This window comes from Cricetulus griseus, unplaced genomic scaffold, assembly GCF_003668045.3.
Source record: "Cricetulus griseus strain 17A/GY unplaced genomic scaffold, alternate assembly CriGri-PICRH-1.0 unplaced_scaffold_49, whole genome shotgun sequence".
NCBI lineage: Eukaryota > Metazoa > Chordata > Mammalia > Rodentia > Cricetidae > Cricetulus > Cricetulus griseus.
The window spans coordinates 17,369-36,602 of record NW_023277241.1 but is presented as its reverse complement, the minus strand read 5'-3'; the positions used below and the strand labels follow the sequence as shown (position 1 = coordinate 36,602).

The following is a 19,234-nucleotide window of genomic DNA, read 5'->3' as shown; positions in this document are numbered from 1 at the left end:
CAGATACTACTCAGCAGAAGAAAACAATGGAATCTTGAAATTTGCAGGAGAATGGATGGAACTCGAAGAAACCATTCTGAGCAAGGTAACCCAATCACAAAAAAACAAACATGATATGTACTCACTCATATGTGGACCTGCTTTATGATATATAGTAGTGACCATGCTTTATCAGAGCTGTTTTTATGATGTTGCTCAGAATGTTTTCCTCCCAGATGATGACTGAGAAGCTAATTTAAAAAAAAACTGGTGCCAAGTACCACAAGAGTAAGAGAACTGTGTTGTTTTCTGGGATTTTGTTTTTTACTTTTTGTTGTTGTTTATTTGTTTTTTGTTTTTGTTTTTGTTTTTTTAAATGGAGTGTGCTGGATATTTCTACAATTTTGTTCAAATGACTGCAGAACCTGGAAAAGCTGTTGCTGCTATTGATGCATAACATATTGCCATTATTGCTCTCTCTCTCTCTCTCTCTCTCTCTATATATATATATATATATATATATATATGTATGTATATATGCTAATATGTATATATGCTAATTGAAACTCAAATATGTGATGAATCCAAGGTGTTTCAGTGAGTGCTCAACTGTGCATTCAAATTTGATTTCATCTTTAGTAAGTAGTAAAGTTATATGCTTGCCAAAAAAATAAAAAGTAAGTGACACACTGGAAGACATATGTCACACAATTTCAATTTTATGTGTAACCTAGAAATGATGAACTTATGGAAACAGAGAGCAGAATTGTGGCTATTATTCTTCAATGTGGGTCTTTTAACAATGGGGAAAGATTGGTTTAAAGGATATAAAACTGCTGTTGGACAAGAGGCATGGACTCTCTGAAGTCTTGAGGTCTACTGAGAGCATGACAAATATGGTTGATAACAATATGCTATATTTTAAAAGTTGTGAGATAGTATACTTTAAGTGTTCTCAAAACAAAAATGATTAATATGTGATATAACATGTTAATTGGTTTAATTTAGCCATGCCATTTTGAACATAATGTATTCTGTATCATAATTGTGCATGACTTTATTTATGAGCTAAATAAATGAATGGAAAAAAAGATTCTTTAGGCCAATTTATAAATTTTATAAAGCAATCAATAAAATCCTTTTTATCCCCTGTATGTCTCCATGCAAAGTCTTTTGATTGATAATGTAAATATCTATACATCTGCCTTAAAATATTTCTTTTGTCAGCTAAAGACATGACACATCAAGGTGGTCTTGCTCTATTTAGTCTCTCCCACGAGCTCAATGGCATATACAATCTCTTTTTACCCCCCAATGACAACCCAGCGAATAATGCCTTTATCATAAGCTCCTGTGTATGGCAAAGGGGCAGCTGATGTTTTATAAAAATATGGACCTTTGTTCCTTAGGGGCTGCCACCACTTCCCATTAATCTTGTAATAAGTTCTGCATAATTCAACCTTTATAGGAATGCCAAGCTCCCCTAAGTTTTCTGAATCATCTCCTTCTTGAGATACTCTTTTACTTTTCCTAGAATCTGGTAAGATGATTCTGCTTGCTGGAATCGATTCATAATTAATCTGGAGCTTTTATTTTCTGTCTAAAATATTTCAAATAGAGTTCTAACTAATGGGGGCTCTAGTAGAAACATTCATATCCTGAGCCACCTTAGCAAGAACTGCTCCTCTAGGACCATGGCCACAAACAAAACTTCAAAGATAACATTTTATATAAAAATTGTTGGTCGTGGGTGTGGCAAGAGAGGACAATGAGGATGGGATGAACACTACAAAAAGTTAAAGCTTCCAACTAAAGTCTTGATGAGGTCAGGAGCTCACAGCCAGGTGGCCCTAGGATGATTCTTCCCTAAGTCAAATACTCTGCATCCTGCTTCCCACATATGGAATTTGGAAGATTTGGCACCTAGGATAAAGGTTGACTTCTTATGAAAAGCAATCATAGATTAGAAGTCTTGAGCGCCTCAGGTACGAATTGAATTCCTTGCTCACTCATCACTTGACTGTCTCCATTCTTGTCCAGTCTCATTCTCTCAGTGTAAACCATAGAGAAACAACAAAAATCACCATTCCTTGAAGAAAGCCTTAAGTACACATGATGAGACCCCAGAAGAGGCAGCTTATTGTGGAACTGAAAGGACTTTAAAAACTGCAGGGACCAGAAGCTAATACAGGACCCACCTGATCCCTCCCCATATTACTTTTTGAGACAGGATCTCACACTGAACCTAGAAATCACTGACTGGACTAGACTTGCTGGTCAGCAAACCCCAGGCATCCTCGGTCTCCATCCTCAGTGCTGGATTCCCGGTACATGCCAACTTGCCTGGCATCGTGTAGGGATCCAAACACAGAACTTGATGCTTTCACAACAGGCACTCTATCAACTGAGCCGTCTACCCATTCCCAGTGTCTGTTCTTTACAGACAGCATGGGGAAGAAGAGACTTGCCTGCTAGGCTCTTTCTCCTAATTTCATTTTTTTAATATTTCACAGTATAAATTCTCTTTTAAGGAAATATAAGCATAAACAGAAGAGCAGCATTTCTGTATGTTTAAAGTCGACCTTTCAGCATGATCCATTCACTGGCTTTATTCTCGGTCTCCCATCCATTTTGGACACAACACAGCACACACACACCAGCACCTTCAAGCAAACACAGATATGGAAGAGAATAGTTAGCATGTGCAACAGGCCACAGGACATTTTCTCAGCTACTTAATTTTGTTTTTGCTGCTGTTAGCTTTACCGTTCTCAATCATGAGTGAAACCCTTCCAAATATTCCAGTATCTTCTTTCTCGTGATGGATTCCTTTCCATTTTAATGACTCCCAAGAGAAACAGTGGGCTTTTCAATAAAAATTCAGTTTAGTACTTTAGTCAACCTATTAAGCTCATACACACACACACACACAATAAAACCCATTGCAAAGTAGATTTTCTTTTAGTCACACAACCTCTTTTCTCTTAGTACTTTTGTCTCCTGAAAACTATAATCACATTTAGTTTTTCTTTCACCCTTAGGGGGGCGGGTTAGTGAAAATCTAATCCCACTGATGGAAAGGAATGCAAACCCCTGTTGACAGGGGCAGGTATCATGTAAATAATAAGGTATATATATTTGTTCCACAATCACCTTCATGGTTTTAATTGATAATTTGCGCATGTTTTTTGTGATCTTACCTTAACTGCTTTCCAGGCCATTTAAGCTTATCTTGAAGGTTCCCTCTTTGTTTCCTTAGCTCAGTCAGATTTATATTTCTGGTGTGTTGGCTGTTGATTCTTAAACACTGTTGATTTTGAAAAGTACTTCACTCATATGTTATTATGGAGTGTTCATTCTAGGAATACAAAAGGAAACAAATTGAAAATGAAGACTGACATAGACTTTATTTGACTTCTGGTGAATTAGCTCAATGTTCTAACAGTTGTCTAGCAGAAATAGTCATTTATTTTGTAGTCTAATATCAATTGCCTCCTGCTGTTTACAGTGAGTAGTGAGCAGAACTCCCTGAGAGCTTCATGTGCCTCCCATGCCCATTAAGAGAAGGTGTCTCCAAAGAACTGTCAGCAGCTGAGCTCAGAGTGGGAGAAATCATCTTCTCCAGGGAAGCACACACCAATAAGTTATCCAACACCAAAGGCTCAGCTCTGAAAACATACACAGATGTAACATTGTGTAGACTGAGCAGAGTATATTATACAAGTGTAATTCTATGTTTATAAATACATACATGAAACAGCAATCAGTGGGAAAAGAGGCCATGTATAGGAAAGTGAACAAGGAGGGATATATGAGAGGATCTAGAGAAAAGGGAAGGGAGAATTGACATAATCATATTTTTAAAAATTTATTTATTAGTTCCAGTTAGGGAACAAGCTTGTTTCACATGTAAGTCCCTTCTCCCTCTCCCTCCCCTCACTCCCATCCCTCCTCCCCCACCCCCAGCCCACCCCCCACTCCATCCACCCACCGCTCCCCAAGCAGGGTAGGGCCCTCAACCAGGGCACTGCAAAGTCCACCAAATCTTCCTGTGCTGTCCAGGGCCAGAGTGTAACCCTTCACATGGGATGAGCTCTCAAAGTCCCTTCTTGCACCAGGGAAAAATACTAATCCACCACGGGAGGCACCCTGGAGTGCAGAGGCTTCCTTATTGACATCCATGTTCAGGTGTCTGAATCAGTTTTGTACTGGCCTCCCCAACAGCATCTGGGGTCGATGTGGTCTCCCTTGTTCAGGCCAACTGTTCCTGTGGGTTTCTCCAACCTGGTACAGACCCCTTTGCTCTTCATTCCTCCCTCTCTTCAACTAAATTCCCAATTTCAGCTCAGTGTATATCTGTGGATGTCTGTCTCTGCTTCCATCAGCCACTGGATGAGGGCTCTAGGATGGCATAAAGAGAAGTCATCAATCTCATTTTAGGGGAAGGGCTTTTAGGTTATCCTCTCCACCATTGTCTGGATTGTCAGATTGTGTCATCCTTGTAGGTCTCTGGAGATCTCCCTGGTTCCAGATCTCTTCTCGGGCCTATAGTGGCTACCTCTGATATGGTATCTCTCATCCTGCTCTCTCTCCTCTATTCTTTCCCCAACTCAATATTTCTGCCCCTCCATTTCCTCTCCTCTACTCCTCTTCTCTTGCTCTTATTGTAGCAGCTCCCTCCCCCCTACCCTCATGCTCCCAATTAGTTCAGGAGTTCATGCCACTTCCATTCCTGGGGACCATTTATCCCTTAGAGTCCTTCATGTTTCCTAGTTTCTTTGGTGAAGAGGATTATAGGCTGGTAAACCTTTGCTCTATGTCTAAAATTCATATATGAGTGAGTACATACCATGTTTGTCTTTTTGTGACTGGGTTACCTCACTCAGGATGGTTTCTTCTAGTTCCATCCATTTGCCTGCGAATTTCAAGATTCCATTGCTTTTTTCTGCTGAGTAGTACTCCATTGTATAAATGTACCACATTTTCTCAATCCATTCTTCAGTTGAGGGGCATCTAGGTTGCTTCCAGGTTCTGGCTATTACAAACAATGCTGCTATGAACATGGTTGAACATATGTCCTTGTTGTATGAACATGCACTATTTGGGTATATACCCAAGAGAGGAATGACTGGATCTTGAGGTAGATTGATTCCCATTTTTCTGAGCAACCGCCATACTGATTTCCAGAGTGGTCTTACAAGTTCACACACTCCCACCAGCAATGGAGGAGTGTTCCTTTTTCTCCACATCCTCTCCAACATAGATTGTCATTGGTATTTTTGATTTTAGCCATTCTGACAGGTGTGAGGTGGTATCTCAGAGTTGTTTTGAATTGCATTTCTCTGATGGCCAATGGCAGAGAGAGAGAGCATGCTAATTAACAAAATCAGAAATGGAAAGGGGGATATAACAATGGACACTGAGGAAACCCAGAGAATCTTCAGGTCATACTTTGAAAACCTGTACTCCACAAAATTGGAAAATATAAAGGAAATGGACAGCTTTCTGGATAAAACATCACTTACCAAAATTAAATCAAGATCAGATAAACAGTTTAAATCGACCTATTAACCCCTAATGAAATAGAAGCAGTCATCAAAAGCCTCCCAACCAAAAAAAGTCCAGGGCCAGATGGCTTCACTGCAGAATTCTACCAGAAATTCAAACAAGAACTAATTCCAGTAATCCTCAAACTGTTCTGCACAATAGAAGCAAATGGGATATTGCCAATCACTTTGATACCCAAGCCACACAAAGATATGACTAAGAAAGAGAACTACAGACTGATATCCCTCATGAACATTGATGCTAAAATACTCAATAAAAATATTGGCGAACCAAATCCAAGAACATATCAGAGAAATCATCCACCATGATCAAGTAGGCTTCATCCCAGGGATGCAAGGATGGCTCAACATAGGAAAAATCCATCAATGTAATCCACCATATAAACAAACTGAAAAATAAAGACCACATGATCATTTCACTAGACACTGAAAAAGCCTTTGACAAAATCGAACATCCCTTCATGATAAAGATCTTGGAGAGAACAGGATTAACAGGAACATATCTAAACATGATAAACGCAATATACACCAAACCAGTAGCCAACATCAAACTAAATGGAGAGAAACTCAAAGCGTTTACTCTAAAATCAGGAACAAGACAAGGCTGTCCACTCTCTTCATATCTCTTCAATATTGTACTTGAAGTTCTGGATAGAGCAATAAGACAAGAAAAGAGGATCAAAGAGATACAAATTGGAAAGGATGAAGTCAAACTTTCACTATTTGCAGATGACATGATAGTCTACATTAGTGACCTGAAAAACTCTACCAAGGAACTCCTACAGCTGATAAAGATCTTCAGCAAGGTAGCAGGATACAAAATTAACTCAAAATTTAGTACCCCTACTATATACAGATGATAAATCCAATGAGAAAGAAATCAGGGAAACATCACCTTTCACAATATCCACAAGCAACATAAAATATCTTGGGGTAACACTAACCAAAAAAGTGAAAGACCTGTACAATAAGAACTTTGAGACTTTAAAGAAAGAAATTAAAGAAGATACCAGAAAATGGAAAGATCTCCCATGCTCTTGGATAGGTAGAATTAACATAGTAAAAATGGCAATCCTGCCAAAAGCAATCTACAGATTCAATGCAATCCCCATCAAAATCCCAACACAGTTTTTCACAGACATTGAAAGAACAATACTCAACTTTATATGGAAAAATAAAAAACCCAGGATAGCCAAAACAACTCTTTACAATAAAGGATCTTCTGGAGGCATCACCATCCCCGACTTCAAGCTCTACTATAGAGCCATAGTTCTGAAAACAGCTTGGTATTGGCACAAAAATAGACTGATAGACCAATGGAATCGAATTGAAAACCCTGATATTGACCCACACACCTATGAATACCTTATTTTTGACAAAGGTGCTAAATCTATACAATGGAAGAAAGATAGCATCTTCAACAAATGGTGCTGGTACAATTGGATTTGGACATGCAGAAAATTGCAGATAGATCCTTACCTGTCACCATGCACAAAACTTAAATGCAAATGGATCAAAGATCTCAGCATAAATCCAGCCACACTGAATCTTCTAGAAGACAAAGTGGGAATTACCCTTGAACAAATTGGCACAGGAGACTGCTTCCTGAACATTACAGCAGTAGCACAGACATTGAGGTCTGCAATTAATAAATGGGACCTCCTGAAACTGAGAAGCTTCTGCAAGGCAAAGGAAACAGTCAGTAGGACAAAATAACCACCCACAAAATGGGAAAAGATCTTCACTGATCCCACATCTGACAGAGGACTGATTTTCAAAATATATAAGGAGCTCAAGAAGCTAGCCACCAAAACACCAAACAATGAAATTAAAAAGTGGGGTGCAGAACTAGAGAATTCTCAACAGAGGAATCTGAAATGGCTGAAAGACAAATAATCATATTTTAATCCCAGAAATAAAATGTTAAAAAGAAAAGTTGTCTATCTATCCTTATTTGCTGGGTCCAGAAGACTGATTTTTAAATACTTGGAAATATGATGTCCTAATTAAGTTTCCCTAGTATATGACTTAACAAATATTAAAAGAAAAATATATTCATGCTAAGGTCCAGAGTCCCAGAGAGGCTAAGTAGCAAGGAGGGCTTAAGGGGTGACACAAGGATCTACCTGGGAATGGGAAATAGAATCAATTCCCTGCTCAACTCGGGGACAGGTGGGGTTGGAAACAGGAGGGATCAAATGAGGGGAGGGGAGGAAGAAAACAGAAAACAGAAAATAACTGGGAGAAAGGCCTGGTTTGTGTGGGTGAGGTGGTGTAGAGGATCTGGGGGGAGTCGGGAGGGGAAACCATAATCAGAATATATTGTAGAGTCAAATACTCTATGTTCAACAACCAGGAAAAGAGAAAGATGAGAGGATGAGAGAGGAGAGAGGAGAGAGAGGGAGAGGAGAGGAGAGAGGAGAGGAGAGGAGAGCAGGAGAGGAGAGCAGGAGAGAGAGATAGAGACAGAGACAGAGACAGAGACAGAGGGAGGGAGGGTCTGTTTTTTTTTTTTTTGTTTGTTTTTTTTTTTACAAAGGCAAGTTCCTATAATAACATGACCTTTCAGTGAAAAGCCCAAGACAAAATTTTGGACAGATGAATTTTACACTATCAAACAAAGCAACCGCCAAGTAAGATTACTGTAGTGAGTAAAGGTATTCTTCATATTTGAGGAATAAAGACCTTGCATGGTTAATTATAAACTAAAGCAAGCAAGGGCATGAGGCCCACACTGCACATGCGCACTGATACCATTTGCACTGGGCCAGTGACTGGTGAGGAAGAACCCGCATGCTTGCGTTTACCAGTGTTGCTTGGCAACGATTGTTACATAACCAGTTGTCTCTATGCTTAACAGGCAACACTTCAGTCGCTTTTTTGGTCGACACACGGACGGTCTTAGATTTCTTTTATTCGTAGTTTATTCGTAGTTTATATATTAATGGAGTATACTTAAATCTAATGATTTAAGCTGAGAGAAAGGTGGACACAGAACCTTCTGTGTAGACACAGAAGATGCTGTCCACCTTGAGAATGGTCTCGTGCTTCAAAAAGCAGCAAACACCGCAAAATTTTTTCAAGTCCTCGGCCAGTGGTACAAACAACTCATGTTGTTGGTGTTCCACTCAAGAGGAGACGTACAGGCAGCCCTATGAGGCAAAAAATAAATTTCACCTTTCGGCCTGTAAAGGGAAGATGAACGTCATCTTAAAACTCCTTGAGAAGAAGAAATACTCAATCCACCACACAGACAAAAAACAGAGGTAAGATAGCTTGGAAACTAAGGATGGGGGATGGGCATGTAGAGATTGAAATGTTTATTATACTGTAATATTAATAATTGAAATGTCTACCATATGGAGCTATTGTGCAAAAACCCATTCAGAGTGGTTGCAAAGGTTCTCACTGACATATCGTGAGAAATGGGGAGAAGAGTTGTTTTGGTCCCCATTTAAAGGATTAAGGAATCACTGCACTGATGGACTAAGGGATAGCTGATGATAATGCAGCTTAGAGCAGGATGAAAAGTCAATAGGCGTTCAAACCAAAGGTCAAGCTCTCTCTGTTCAAGAAGGCTGCTCTGGGCCAGAGCCGTGGCTTTAGATAGAACTAGATGACTGACAGAGGACTCATCTAGGTTGCAACAGCCATGGGTTTTCTTCCCTTTGCCACAAATGTTCTGGATAGTGAGATTTTAATATAGTGAATAAAAGCAAATGAACATAATGTTTAGAATAAAGTTAAACATTGGTTTGTGGGGAGTCAGAGGACTTACATGTTACGTAATGATTGCACAATGTGAGTGATAGTACATGCTTACACAATAGCCTACAATTTCAATAAAACCATGCCTCTCTCCTACAGGACGGCACTCCATTTTGCCTCTTACCATGGAAGAACCACAGTAGTTCAATTCCTTTTATTGTCTGGGTGTGGAATCAATGTCCTTGATGATAAAATGATGACACCATTGGTCAAGGTAGTTCAAATGTATCATTTTCAGGAATGATTTGACTTAAATGCTCATAATGAAAATGAAAGTATCTCACTTAAACATAAATTACATTGAAAGCTGTGAAATGCCTATTTTGAATTCTTTGAATTGGCAATGTTTTTCTTTTTGCAATATCCACAGGCAATCCAGAGTGTTGAGAGAGATACAGTCTCACTTCTCCTCCAGGAGCATGCAGATCCAAACTTGAAGGACATCTATGGGCAAACGGCCCTTCATCACGCTATACGCAATGACACCCCTTCTATTGTAGCGGCCCTCTTAGACTCTGGGTGCAACATGGAAGAGCCATCAAAGGTAAAGATTACCTAAATTAAATTTCCAAGTATTTAGAAACTGTGTGCTTTCACAAGTTCGTGTATAGGGCCACAATTTCCTGTGTTCAGAATCTCAAGTATTCCCTGACTGACATTTAAAAATCATTTGATTGGTATTTATTTAAACATCAACACATATTTGTTGTACTTCTTTTTAGTGCAACAAATAAGTGCAGTTTGCATAGCCCATATGCTTTTGGGTGTGTGACCATCCACTGTAGTTTGGTCATCCTACTAGGGAGCCACACCCTTAAATAAAACTGACTCTCCCTCTCCCACAGCTATCAGTCGCCAATAGCTCCTCAGCTAGCGATAGGACCTCATCCTAACTTCCTGTCTCCACACGGAAGAGTTTGGCTGGCTTGGTTTTGCCTGGGTCAGCCTTGTAAATGCTGTCACAATGACTGTGAGCTCATATGTCCATCTGTCCTGTTGTGTCCAGAAGACACTGTTCCCTTGTGGTCAATCCACTTGCTCTGTCTCCTAGAGAACTTTTCAATGATTCCATAGACCTGGTGGGAGGGTTCTATTAAGGAGGACAGAAAGTAGGGTGGGTAGAGCAGGTGGGTTGATAAGGGAAGGAGTGGAGAGAGAAGAGTAGATGTAGTCAAAATAATTTTATGGAACTTCCAAAAATTGATTTTAAAATACAGTAGAAACAATGTTGGTTCGCTGAAAGAAGTATTAGAGAACACAGCATTCTTGTTTGTAGGCATAGCAAGTCTTCATGAAAACACTTAAGGTGTTAAAAGTATAAGTCTTCTTCTTTATCAATGTTTTCCACCACTTTTCTAACCAGTGTAAAATAATTAAAGAAAGCAAAACTTGCTTTGGAAATAAGCTTTACCTTGGTACTCAAAGAAAGCAAAAACACATTTTGAAAACTGAACTCTTGGTGTTGGCATAGTTATGTGTCCATGTTTATTTCTCATCAGTAAGCTAGAAGTAACTAAAGTAAGAGCGTAAAATCATTAGAAGCTTCAGAATATAGGCTAACTTGGAAACTGAAAGTGTATGGCAGTATTGAGAACAGGTCATCGTTTGGGAATTTTTTCCATTTCCTGTGTTGATAGGGTTCTCTTCAATTTGGGGTATAGTAATCCTTTGAGGAAAGTCCTGAGTTAGAATCTCACCTAGAGGCCAGTTTAGTAGGAATCAGAGGTCATCACATTGTACAATATGAGACAGATGCTCTTCTTGACAACCAGTAAGTAACCCCTCTTGAGAAGGTAGGTTAAGTCAACAATTTCAGAAACAAATTTTCTTTAAATGCTTGGAGTGGAGATATAACTGATTAGAAAAAGATGTGGGAAGTTTATATTGAATTCAGAAAGGTGTTCAGATGGTACCCTAGTGTCTAATCCTATTCCTGATGATGTAACTGCTCAGATGAGTGTCTAAATTCTTCTCTACAATCTGCAATGTATTCCACAGAGGTAAGATACATCACATTTTTGGATGATGAAAGCTAGTTATTTTCATTAACTGGCATATACCTAGGAAAATTAAATAAAGTTTTCCATAAGTGGCTGTCTCTGGCTTCTACTTCCTATGGCCAAGTCTGCAAAGGAAGAAGGGATTTGACTGAATAGATATGAGAAGAGACTGAAGCAAAGTTGTCTGGTTTTTCAGTTCGAAGCTATACTTGAGTCTTACATTGATGAGCTTTTTGAAAATGTGGAAGTGAAGACTTCTCTGAGGAGTTGGGTTTAGTAAATCTAACAAGGCTTGGGAATGGATACTTAAAATGTTTCTGAGCTCCTGATGCAGCTACTCACTAATCCCCACTGAATAGATAAGTGTGACACGTGACTGTTCAGATATCAAAAAATTTATGCCATTTTTACAAGACTGGATGCTCAATTAGGTGCAATTTCTTTCTCTTCTCTCCTACCTAATAATTTTATCCTAATACTCCTCTTTCTTTGCCTTCCTGGGTGAGAAATAAGAGTATATCCTCAGTGATACTAAGAGTACAATCAAAAATAATTCACTCTCATTCAGAATGCTTTAACAGATTATTATGCACTGTCTTTTAAGAAATAAAGATGTCTTCTTTAAGGATTTCCAAGTCTCCTGTTTATCACTCAGTGCACCAGACTAACAAATGTCAAATTCAAGTAGGTTTATGCTTTGTGTTTGTTATTTTTGCTTTGTTTTGTTTTCTTTTCCTGTCAAAGAGGAGCAAATGACAACACTCTTATCAATTGAAGATACCTGGTAAGTGAAAGATCTCACTGTGTCTTTTAAGATGATAGAGCCTTGGCATCCTAAGTCTGGCAGTTGTAAAAAAGAAAAAAAAAGACAAAATAAGAAAAAGAAGCAATTCCTTTCACTAGCTTAGACTAATCAGTCCTGTTCAGTTAATTGTGCATTTCATTAGCATATAAATAGAGCGTGAAGAACCAGTTTAAGAAATATTTGTGTCAGTATTATGAATCTTTTGTTTTGTTTTTCAAGACAGGGTTTCAGCTGTCCTGAAACTCACTTTGTAGACCAGGCTGACCTCAAACTCACAGAGATCCACCTGCCTTTGCCTCCCAAGTGCTGGAATTAAAGGCATGTGCCACCACCGTCAGGCTGCTATTAGAGTTTTGTTTCTTTTGCTGTGATAAAGTGTCCTGACAAAAAAGCAACAGGGGAAGAAAGGCTCATCTGACTTACAATTCCAAGTTCTTGACCATTACTGGGGAAATCACAGAGGCAGGAGCTTGAGACAGATAGTCATCCTCAGACAAGAGCATAAAGACATGAAGTAGCCCATGCTGCCTGTTTAGTTACCCTCTGTACTGTTACAGAGCCCAGATCCCCAACTAGGCTGTGGTACCACCCACAATGGTCTGGGGCCTTCTCATCCATTACTAATCAATAATCACCCACAGACATTTTCACAGGCCCGCTTAATTGAGACAGGTTCCCAATGGAAACACTCTTCCTAAGTCATTCTAGTTGGTGTCCTTGGCAGCTGAAAATAACCATCACAATTACTATTACAGTTTTGCTCAATATTACTTTTTTATTGTTCAAACATTCCTACTTGGACCAACAGAAAGAAAGGATTTTCTCTGGCTCAGTAGATAGTCTTGTCTTGATGGAGAAAGCACAGAAGTTGAGTCCCTCTGGTCCATCCTGTCAAGAACTTGCATCTCACCTTCTTCCCATCTCCACAGCCTTGAAAGCAAGAGGCGCTGGAGAAACTGGGACAATATTGGGACCACCCCCAACATTGCCAACATGACAATAGCTCAGATAGCAAAGATCCATGTCCAAATGTTTCCATAAGCTTCCTGCAAAACAGTGACCAACTGGGCTACAGTGTCAATCACTTGAACCTGTGGGTGACATTTCACTCTCAAACTGTATCAGGGACTGAGTTATTTTGAGGAAAATATGGTTGATTGCACACCAATACTTGCTTTGTAGAAATCCATTGGTAAGCATGCAGCAAAGGTTCAAAAAAATAATAAATGAACGGAAGTTCTATGGCGTCAGTGCACTCCATACATACTGTTTCCTCCAGGAACCCAGTACATTCTCAATCTACAGGAGAATTCAGAAATCTGGACTTCATCCTGTTCTTAAAGACTCAAACCCTCTCTCCTCCAAACCCATTTGATTGAATGATTCCCTACAGTGAACACTTCTAATACTGAACATCCAAGTGCGTTCCATTTGCTAATAAATCAACAGCAGTATTTCCTCACATTGCCTGCTTTACCTACAAAACTATCTGAGTCTGCTATTCTTGTTTCATGGTGTTTTGATATAGATTTAGGATGTCTAATGAATTTATAAATTTAATTGGCATTTTAAAAATATTTCTCAATACTGTTTATAGCTTAGTGACTGAATGTTGCCTACTATGAACAAGTTCAATATCAAACACCTCAAAAATTATCTTCAATATAAACAACAACATTCTGATTAAAAAATGGGTTAAATTTATTAGGATAATCCTGTTTGTAGTCAGACATGATGTGTACACTACAAACAACATCCAGTGTTTCTCTTGCATTGAACCTAAGTACAAGCTACTGAGTGATTGCAGTGTACCAAAGCAAGTACACAAGATGTTATTGAGTTTTCACTGATAGATAAGGCCTTGCTTTATTTCTCTGAAAAGGAATAGAATCAAACATGGAATAGGTTATTAAACAGTGTATTTATTAAGAAGGAATACTCACACAAAAAGTCAATAACCAGATTGGCACTCCGAGCAGCCCAGTCTCAGACGCACTCTGAGACCTGGCTTAAACCCCGAAAGAGGGCTAGAGCCTCCTCCTTAGTCCTTTTATCCCATCCCTTCTGCATACCTGTGACCACACCCATTTGGGGCATGGTCAGTGCTACAGGTAGGTGGGGAGTCTCCCTACAATTCCCCTTTCAGTCTAAAAAAAGATTTAGACTTTAAACAAACTAATTGTGCACAAAATGTCTTAACAAATGTAAAAGCATATATACATAGAAGATGGAGGGTAGTTATGCACCAAACATTATCAGTAGAAAGAGGATTTTACACATTAAGACAAATTGTGATATACAGTGTAAGTTGTCTATAGCTAATAATCACTAAGGTGAATCACAAGAAGATATAATAATCTACCTATGTCTTATCCTAACCATATCCATCCCATCTAAACTCTAAAGTCACTTGACAGAGATGTCCAAGCCTAAACACCTCCTTCCAAACCCAACCCTAAACAGTAGAAAACTAACCCTAACTAAGTGTACATTATCCTTAGTGTCAACAGTGGGGAAAGGAGGTGTAGTATTCTCAGAGTTACTATTGAAATGGAAAGACGAATCTCATGGGATCTGTAAGAAGAAAATTTTACAGTAGTGAAAGTCTTGAGTGGACCAGTTACAACATTTGTACCCAGTCTGTGTTTGGCAGTAGATGCTTGGTTGAAGTTCTTATTTTGATTGAAGTTCTTATTTGAAGCTCTGGCCAGAGTGTAATTAGAACATGCACCTTCTCAGCTAGCTGCTCTGGAGTTGTCTAGAGCCATGTAGTCCCAAACTGGTTTTAGAGTGGTGATGGACAGTTCAAACACATCAAGTTGGATCCAGTGGAATCGATGGAGTGGGGCCCTATTTTCTTTCCAGAGAGTTCAGAGATTGCTATTAGGAAGTTCTCTATCCGATGTGGGGGACTTAAACACAGAAATTTCAACTTTTATAGGTATGTATACCGGAAGGGCAACAATAGGGAAGATAATAATTATGAGAGAATTTAGGTTTTCAGAGAAAGATCCGAGAATAGACAAATGACTGTCCCTTGATTTTTAATTCTTCTGTCTTACATCAGTTGGCTTCTTGATATAATACAGAAACTCTGAATTTTGTTTTAACAACATGCTTGGATTTAGAGGAGGAGATCCAAATCTGACTCTAAAGCCAGCATTGGTTTATTAAGTGAATTGGGACTACGTACTAGGAAGTAAAGAGAAATAGATTCTTGTATAAAATAGTTTTAAAGTTTACCACATGATAGATTCTCCTTTGTTTGATGGTTCTTTTTTGGTCGCTACCCTCTCTTATTTAGGCATCTACACATTCAGTGTTTTCTTACTTTTTGGAGACAGATTTTCCTGTGAAGACGAGAACAAAACACTCCCCTTTCCTTTGTGAGGTTTCTATACATTTCATGGGATATACCTTGGTGGATGACCTGTCATTTCTCCTCATTGAGAAGTTTTTTTTTTCCTGTTTGACCTGAATCTTGATCAACTTTGATGGTATCCAAAGCTTTTCTTCTCCTGTGGAAAAAAAAGCGAAACCCCTTCCCCAACGTAACACATGTCCTGGTTTACATAGTGAGGTCAATACATTTTTGAAGTACATGGGGTGATTCAGTTCAGAAGTGTTTTCTGTAGTCCAGTGTCTTTCTGCAGCTGTTTGTCCTTTCTCATTAGCATTAAGAAAGTTTAGTGTCAATAAAGCATTATGTAATCTGTGGTTGGGGGTCTTTGTTCCCCCTGCCTGTTGATGGAACATTTCTTTTAGTGTTTGGTTAGATATTTCCACTATTGTGCCCCGACCTTCGGGGAATCACGAAAGCTCACACCCCGATGTGCTGCAGTCACCAAAGAACCTAGAACGGAAGGATCAGGGGGAACAAAGAAAGACAGCAAGACAGGTTTCTGATAAAGCTGCAAATTTTTATTTTTCACAGGGACCTTAAATAGGGGTGCCAAGCAGAGAGTTTGGCAGGCAGGGAGAAGTTATTTGAGGCTACTAGCCTGATAACCAGGCTAAGGAATGTCCCTGTGTGTGAGTCCTTGAGAATGCAGGAGGTTACCGAGGTAGCAGGGTGCAGGTGTTAGATAGTGGGTTAGAAAGTGGGGGGGGGGGTTTGCTAGGTAACCTGACCATGAAATGCATCTTTACTTCTATAAGCTACTTCATGAGCCCGGATGTTATGTATCAGGGAGGAAAGGATTGAAGGTAGCTATTCTTCTAATAAAAGTGTGTTTATACTGGCAGCTTTTGCCCAAGTCTCTTACAGGTCCAAGGTTACTTTTTCCATGGCCCCTAATATCTCCCCCTGTTTTACTTTATTCAAAGGAGGAGGAGGCAGAGGCTGGATCCTCTGGTGGAAGAGTGGTGGGTGTTGCGTTAAGAGGGTCTCTTGCCAAGCTAGGTTGGGTCAAGCAACCCTCAACCTCCCAAGATGTCTTTTGGGGAGGGAAGGTGTTATAAGCATAAACCTCCATGCAAATGAGCATGCCTTTTATAACAAATGTCCCTCTGCTGTCTGTAAGCACTCATTCTCCCGAAATGACTGGGTAGCAGACATGCCTGGAAAATGTCAGCGCCAAGAGAGGGTCTGTTGAAAGAGTCCCCTAAGGCTGGGTGGAGATGGGGGGTGATGAGGGGAATTGTGGCCCGCCATCTGAGTCCTCCATGGCTAAGCAATGATAATGGACCTGAATGGGCTTAGCAATGAGAGAATCTAGCTGTTGTTTAATGAAGCCAGTTAAGCAATTAAATATCCAGGGACCAAAAGAAATTAACAACAAAAGTCCTTTTATAAAAGGGCCTAAAATTGAGGGCAGGAGAGTTGTCACCCAGGGGGAAGTAGAGAGCCAGTCTTGGTACCAGCTTTTGTTTTTGGCCCACTCTAGTTTTTTTCTTTCCAATCCTTCTCTAACCTCTTTCATTGCATCCTTTACTAATCCTGTATTATCTACATAGAAGCAACATTCTTCCTTCAGGGCAGCACAGAGACCACCTTGTTGAAGGAGCAGTAGATATAATCCCCTGCAGTTTTGAAGGACTACCTTACTTAGGGACCGTAGGGAGTCTGCAAGGTCAGTTATTCCTGCCTGTAGTTTCTGGACATCCTGGTCAAGAGTGGTACTGAGTTCATCATAGCATGTGAAGGATAGAGTGAGGGATGATATGCCTGTTCCTGCTCCAGCAGCCCCTAATCCAAGTAAAACTGCCACAGTTGGTGCAGAGATGGGTTCCATGTGAGTGTGGAGGGGGTCAGAGGTGGGAGTTGGGAGAGGGAAAAATTCCTCTGAGGGGTAGTAGGAGAGTCATGGCACTAGCTGGACAAGAGTACACATCTCACCCTGTTGGAACAAAGGGTTATAAATGCAGGGGTGAGGCCATGGGAACAGACCCACCAGGCATTGCTAGGAGGAATCAGTTCAGTGGGAGACAGGGTAAGGTTGCAGAGGTAAGAATGGGTTAAGGAAATTGAAAGTGGGAGGTGCCACACAGAGACTGGAACCCATGAGCTGGCTAAGGGTGAGTTTGGAGGTGGGGTTTTCAGGAGAAAGAGAGGGGTGGCTATTTTATTGCAGCATGCCAGTTTTCCTCTTGTCCATGCATATCTCCAAATGATCCAGCAGCCATCTTGTTTTATTGTTTTACTGTAAGAAAGCACAAACATTTCCTCCACCCCAAATTGGGTCTTTTTTACTGTTTAGTGTATAGGTTGTTTTTATTATTTTTGGAACTCCCATATAAGGAAAACATCATTGAATAGTTAGTTGTCATATGTTTAGAAATTTAAATATCTATCAATTGCCATGTGTATATATTTTAATTTGTCAAATTTTGTAATATCAGTAACATCCATTTGCTATGGATGATTAGGAAGTGGACCTCTAGGTTTCATTCCTAAATTAGTTACAGATAACCTTTCACACTCATTTGTTTGGACAAGCTTGTTGCTAGATGAGCAGTATATTTAGTTACATCAAATTGTTTTCTTAGAGCCTTTCTTGTTTTGATGACAAAAGTTATGAGACTGTAGAGTTCCCTCTATCTAAGACAAATCGACCAATTTTATTAATCAATCTCTTGACTAGTTCCCTTTAGCCAGTAGGCAGGGAAAAACAATTTTATGAGACCCATGAAACATGGCAATTTAAGCAGTTTTTTTTGTTAGCATTTATGGTTTTACAATCACATACCATGCATTCAGGTGTGGCCACACCATACACACAGAACATACACACATTTTTTTATCACTCCATTTTGCCTAGGTTATGACCAGTCTGTTGAAATGAAAAATCCCTAATTGAAATCTCTTGTAACATAGTTATAGCCAATTCTTGATTTATGAGCATCCAAAATTTGAACAAATCTAAATTTTTCTATGCTGTCTTTCTTTTTCCATAGGTCTTAATACAGTTTTTTGACTGGCTGCATTAACAGTAATTTCTATGTATTTAATTGGGCATCAGGCTGAAAGTGTTTTGACTTTGGCCCTGGCCTTTCTTGCCCTTTGTTCTTTGGGCTTGGGCTGACCTGTTGTAAATGATCTGTGGATACCTAATGTGGGGGTAAATTTTCTTATCTCCTGTGAGAGCAATTTAGCTAAATCCTTTAAGCCCCCTGGTCCTCCACCATTAGTTCATTGCCTCTCTACATTTTCAGTTAAAAATGAGGGGGGTGCATAAATTAATTTGTGGGGTTAGTACCTGTTGATAGAGTAGTTCCTACCCCAGATACATATATGGTTTAGCAGTTTGAATTTTATCAAGTGCTATTTGGAGCCCTCTTTGACTTAGGCTGGAAGTTAAATCTCACAAGCACAGGGAAAGCTGCTCCTGCTGGGCAGCAGCCAAAGAATGTAAATAGAAGGTCACTCTTTTGGGGGGTATATATATCTGTTGATCATGCCCTAAAAACAAAACCTTCCACTAGTAGGGAGGCACAGGGCCCTGGAAATTAACCTGGGGAACACTAGAGGCAAAGTGAGGCTTATCCTCAGGGTGTAGGGGAATGGTGAAAAAGCAGTCTTTAAGATCTTGGGGCTGGGTGCTGGCCCCATTGGTGGTTTCCCTGCTGTTGTTGGGGGTAAGGGTTGGCTCCAAGCATTAGTTTTAGATCTGCGT

General features: G+C 39.7%; 1 protein-coding gene across 1 annotated transcript in view; it reads left to right on the top strand.

Moving 5' to 3' along the window:
* Positions 1-19,234, top strand: part of LOC113839063 (POTE ankyrin domain family member A-like) — a gene marked incomplete at its 3' end in the record, with an annotated part of 94,446 nt that overhangs the window by 59,017 nt on the left and 16,195 nt on the right. The window contains 3 exon segments of the mRNA XM_035453871.1: positions 8,407-8,812; positions 9,414-9,528; positions 9,685-9,858. Of these exon segments, the coding sequence (XP_035309762.1) occupies positions 8,565-8,812; positions 9,414-9,528; positions 9,685-9,858 (537 nt within the window).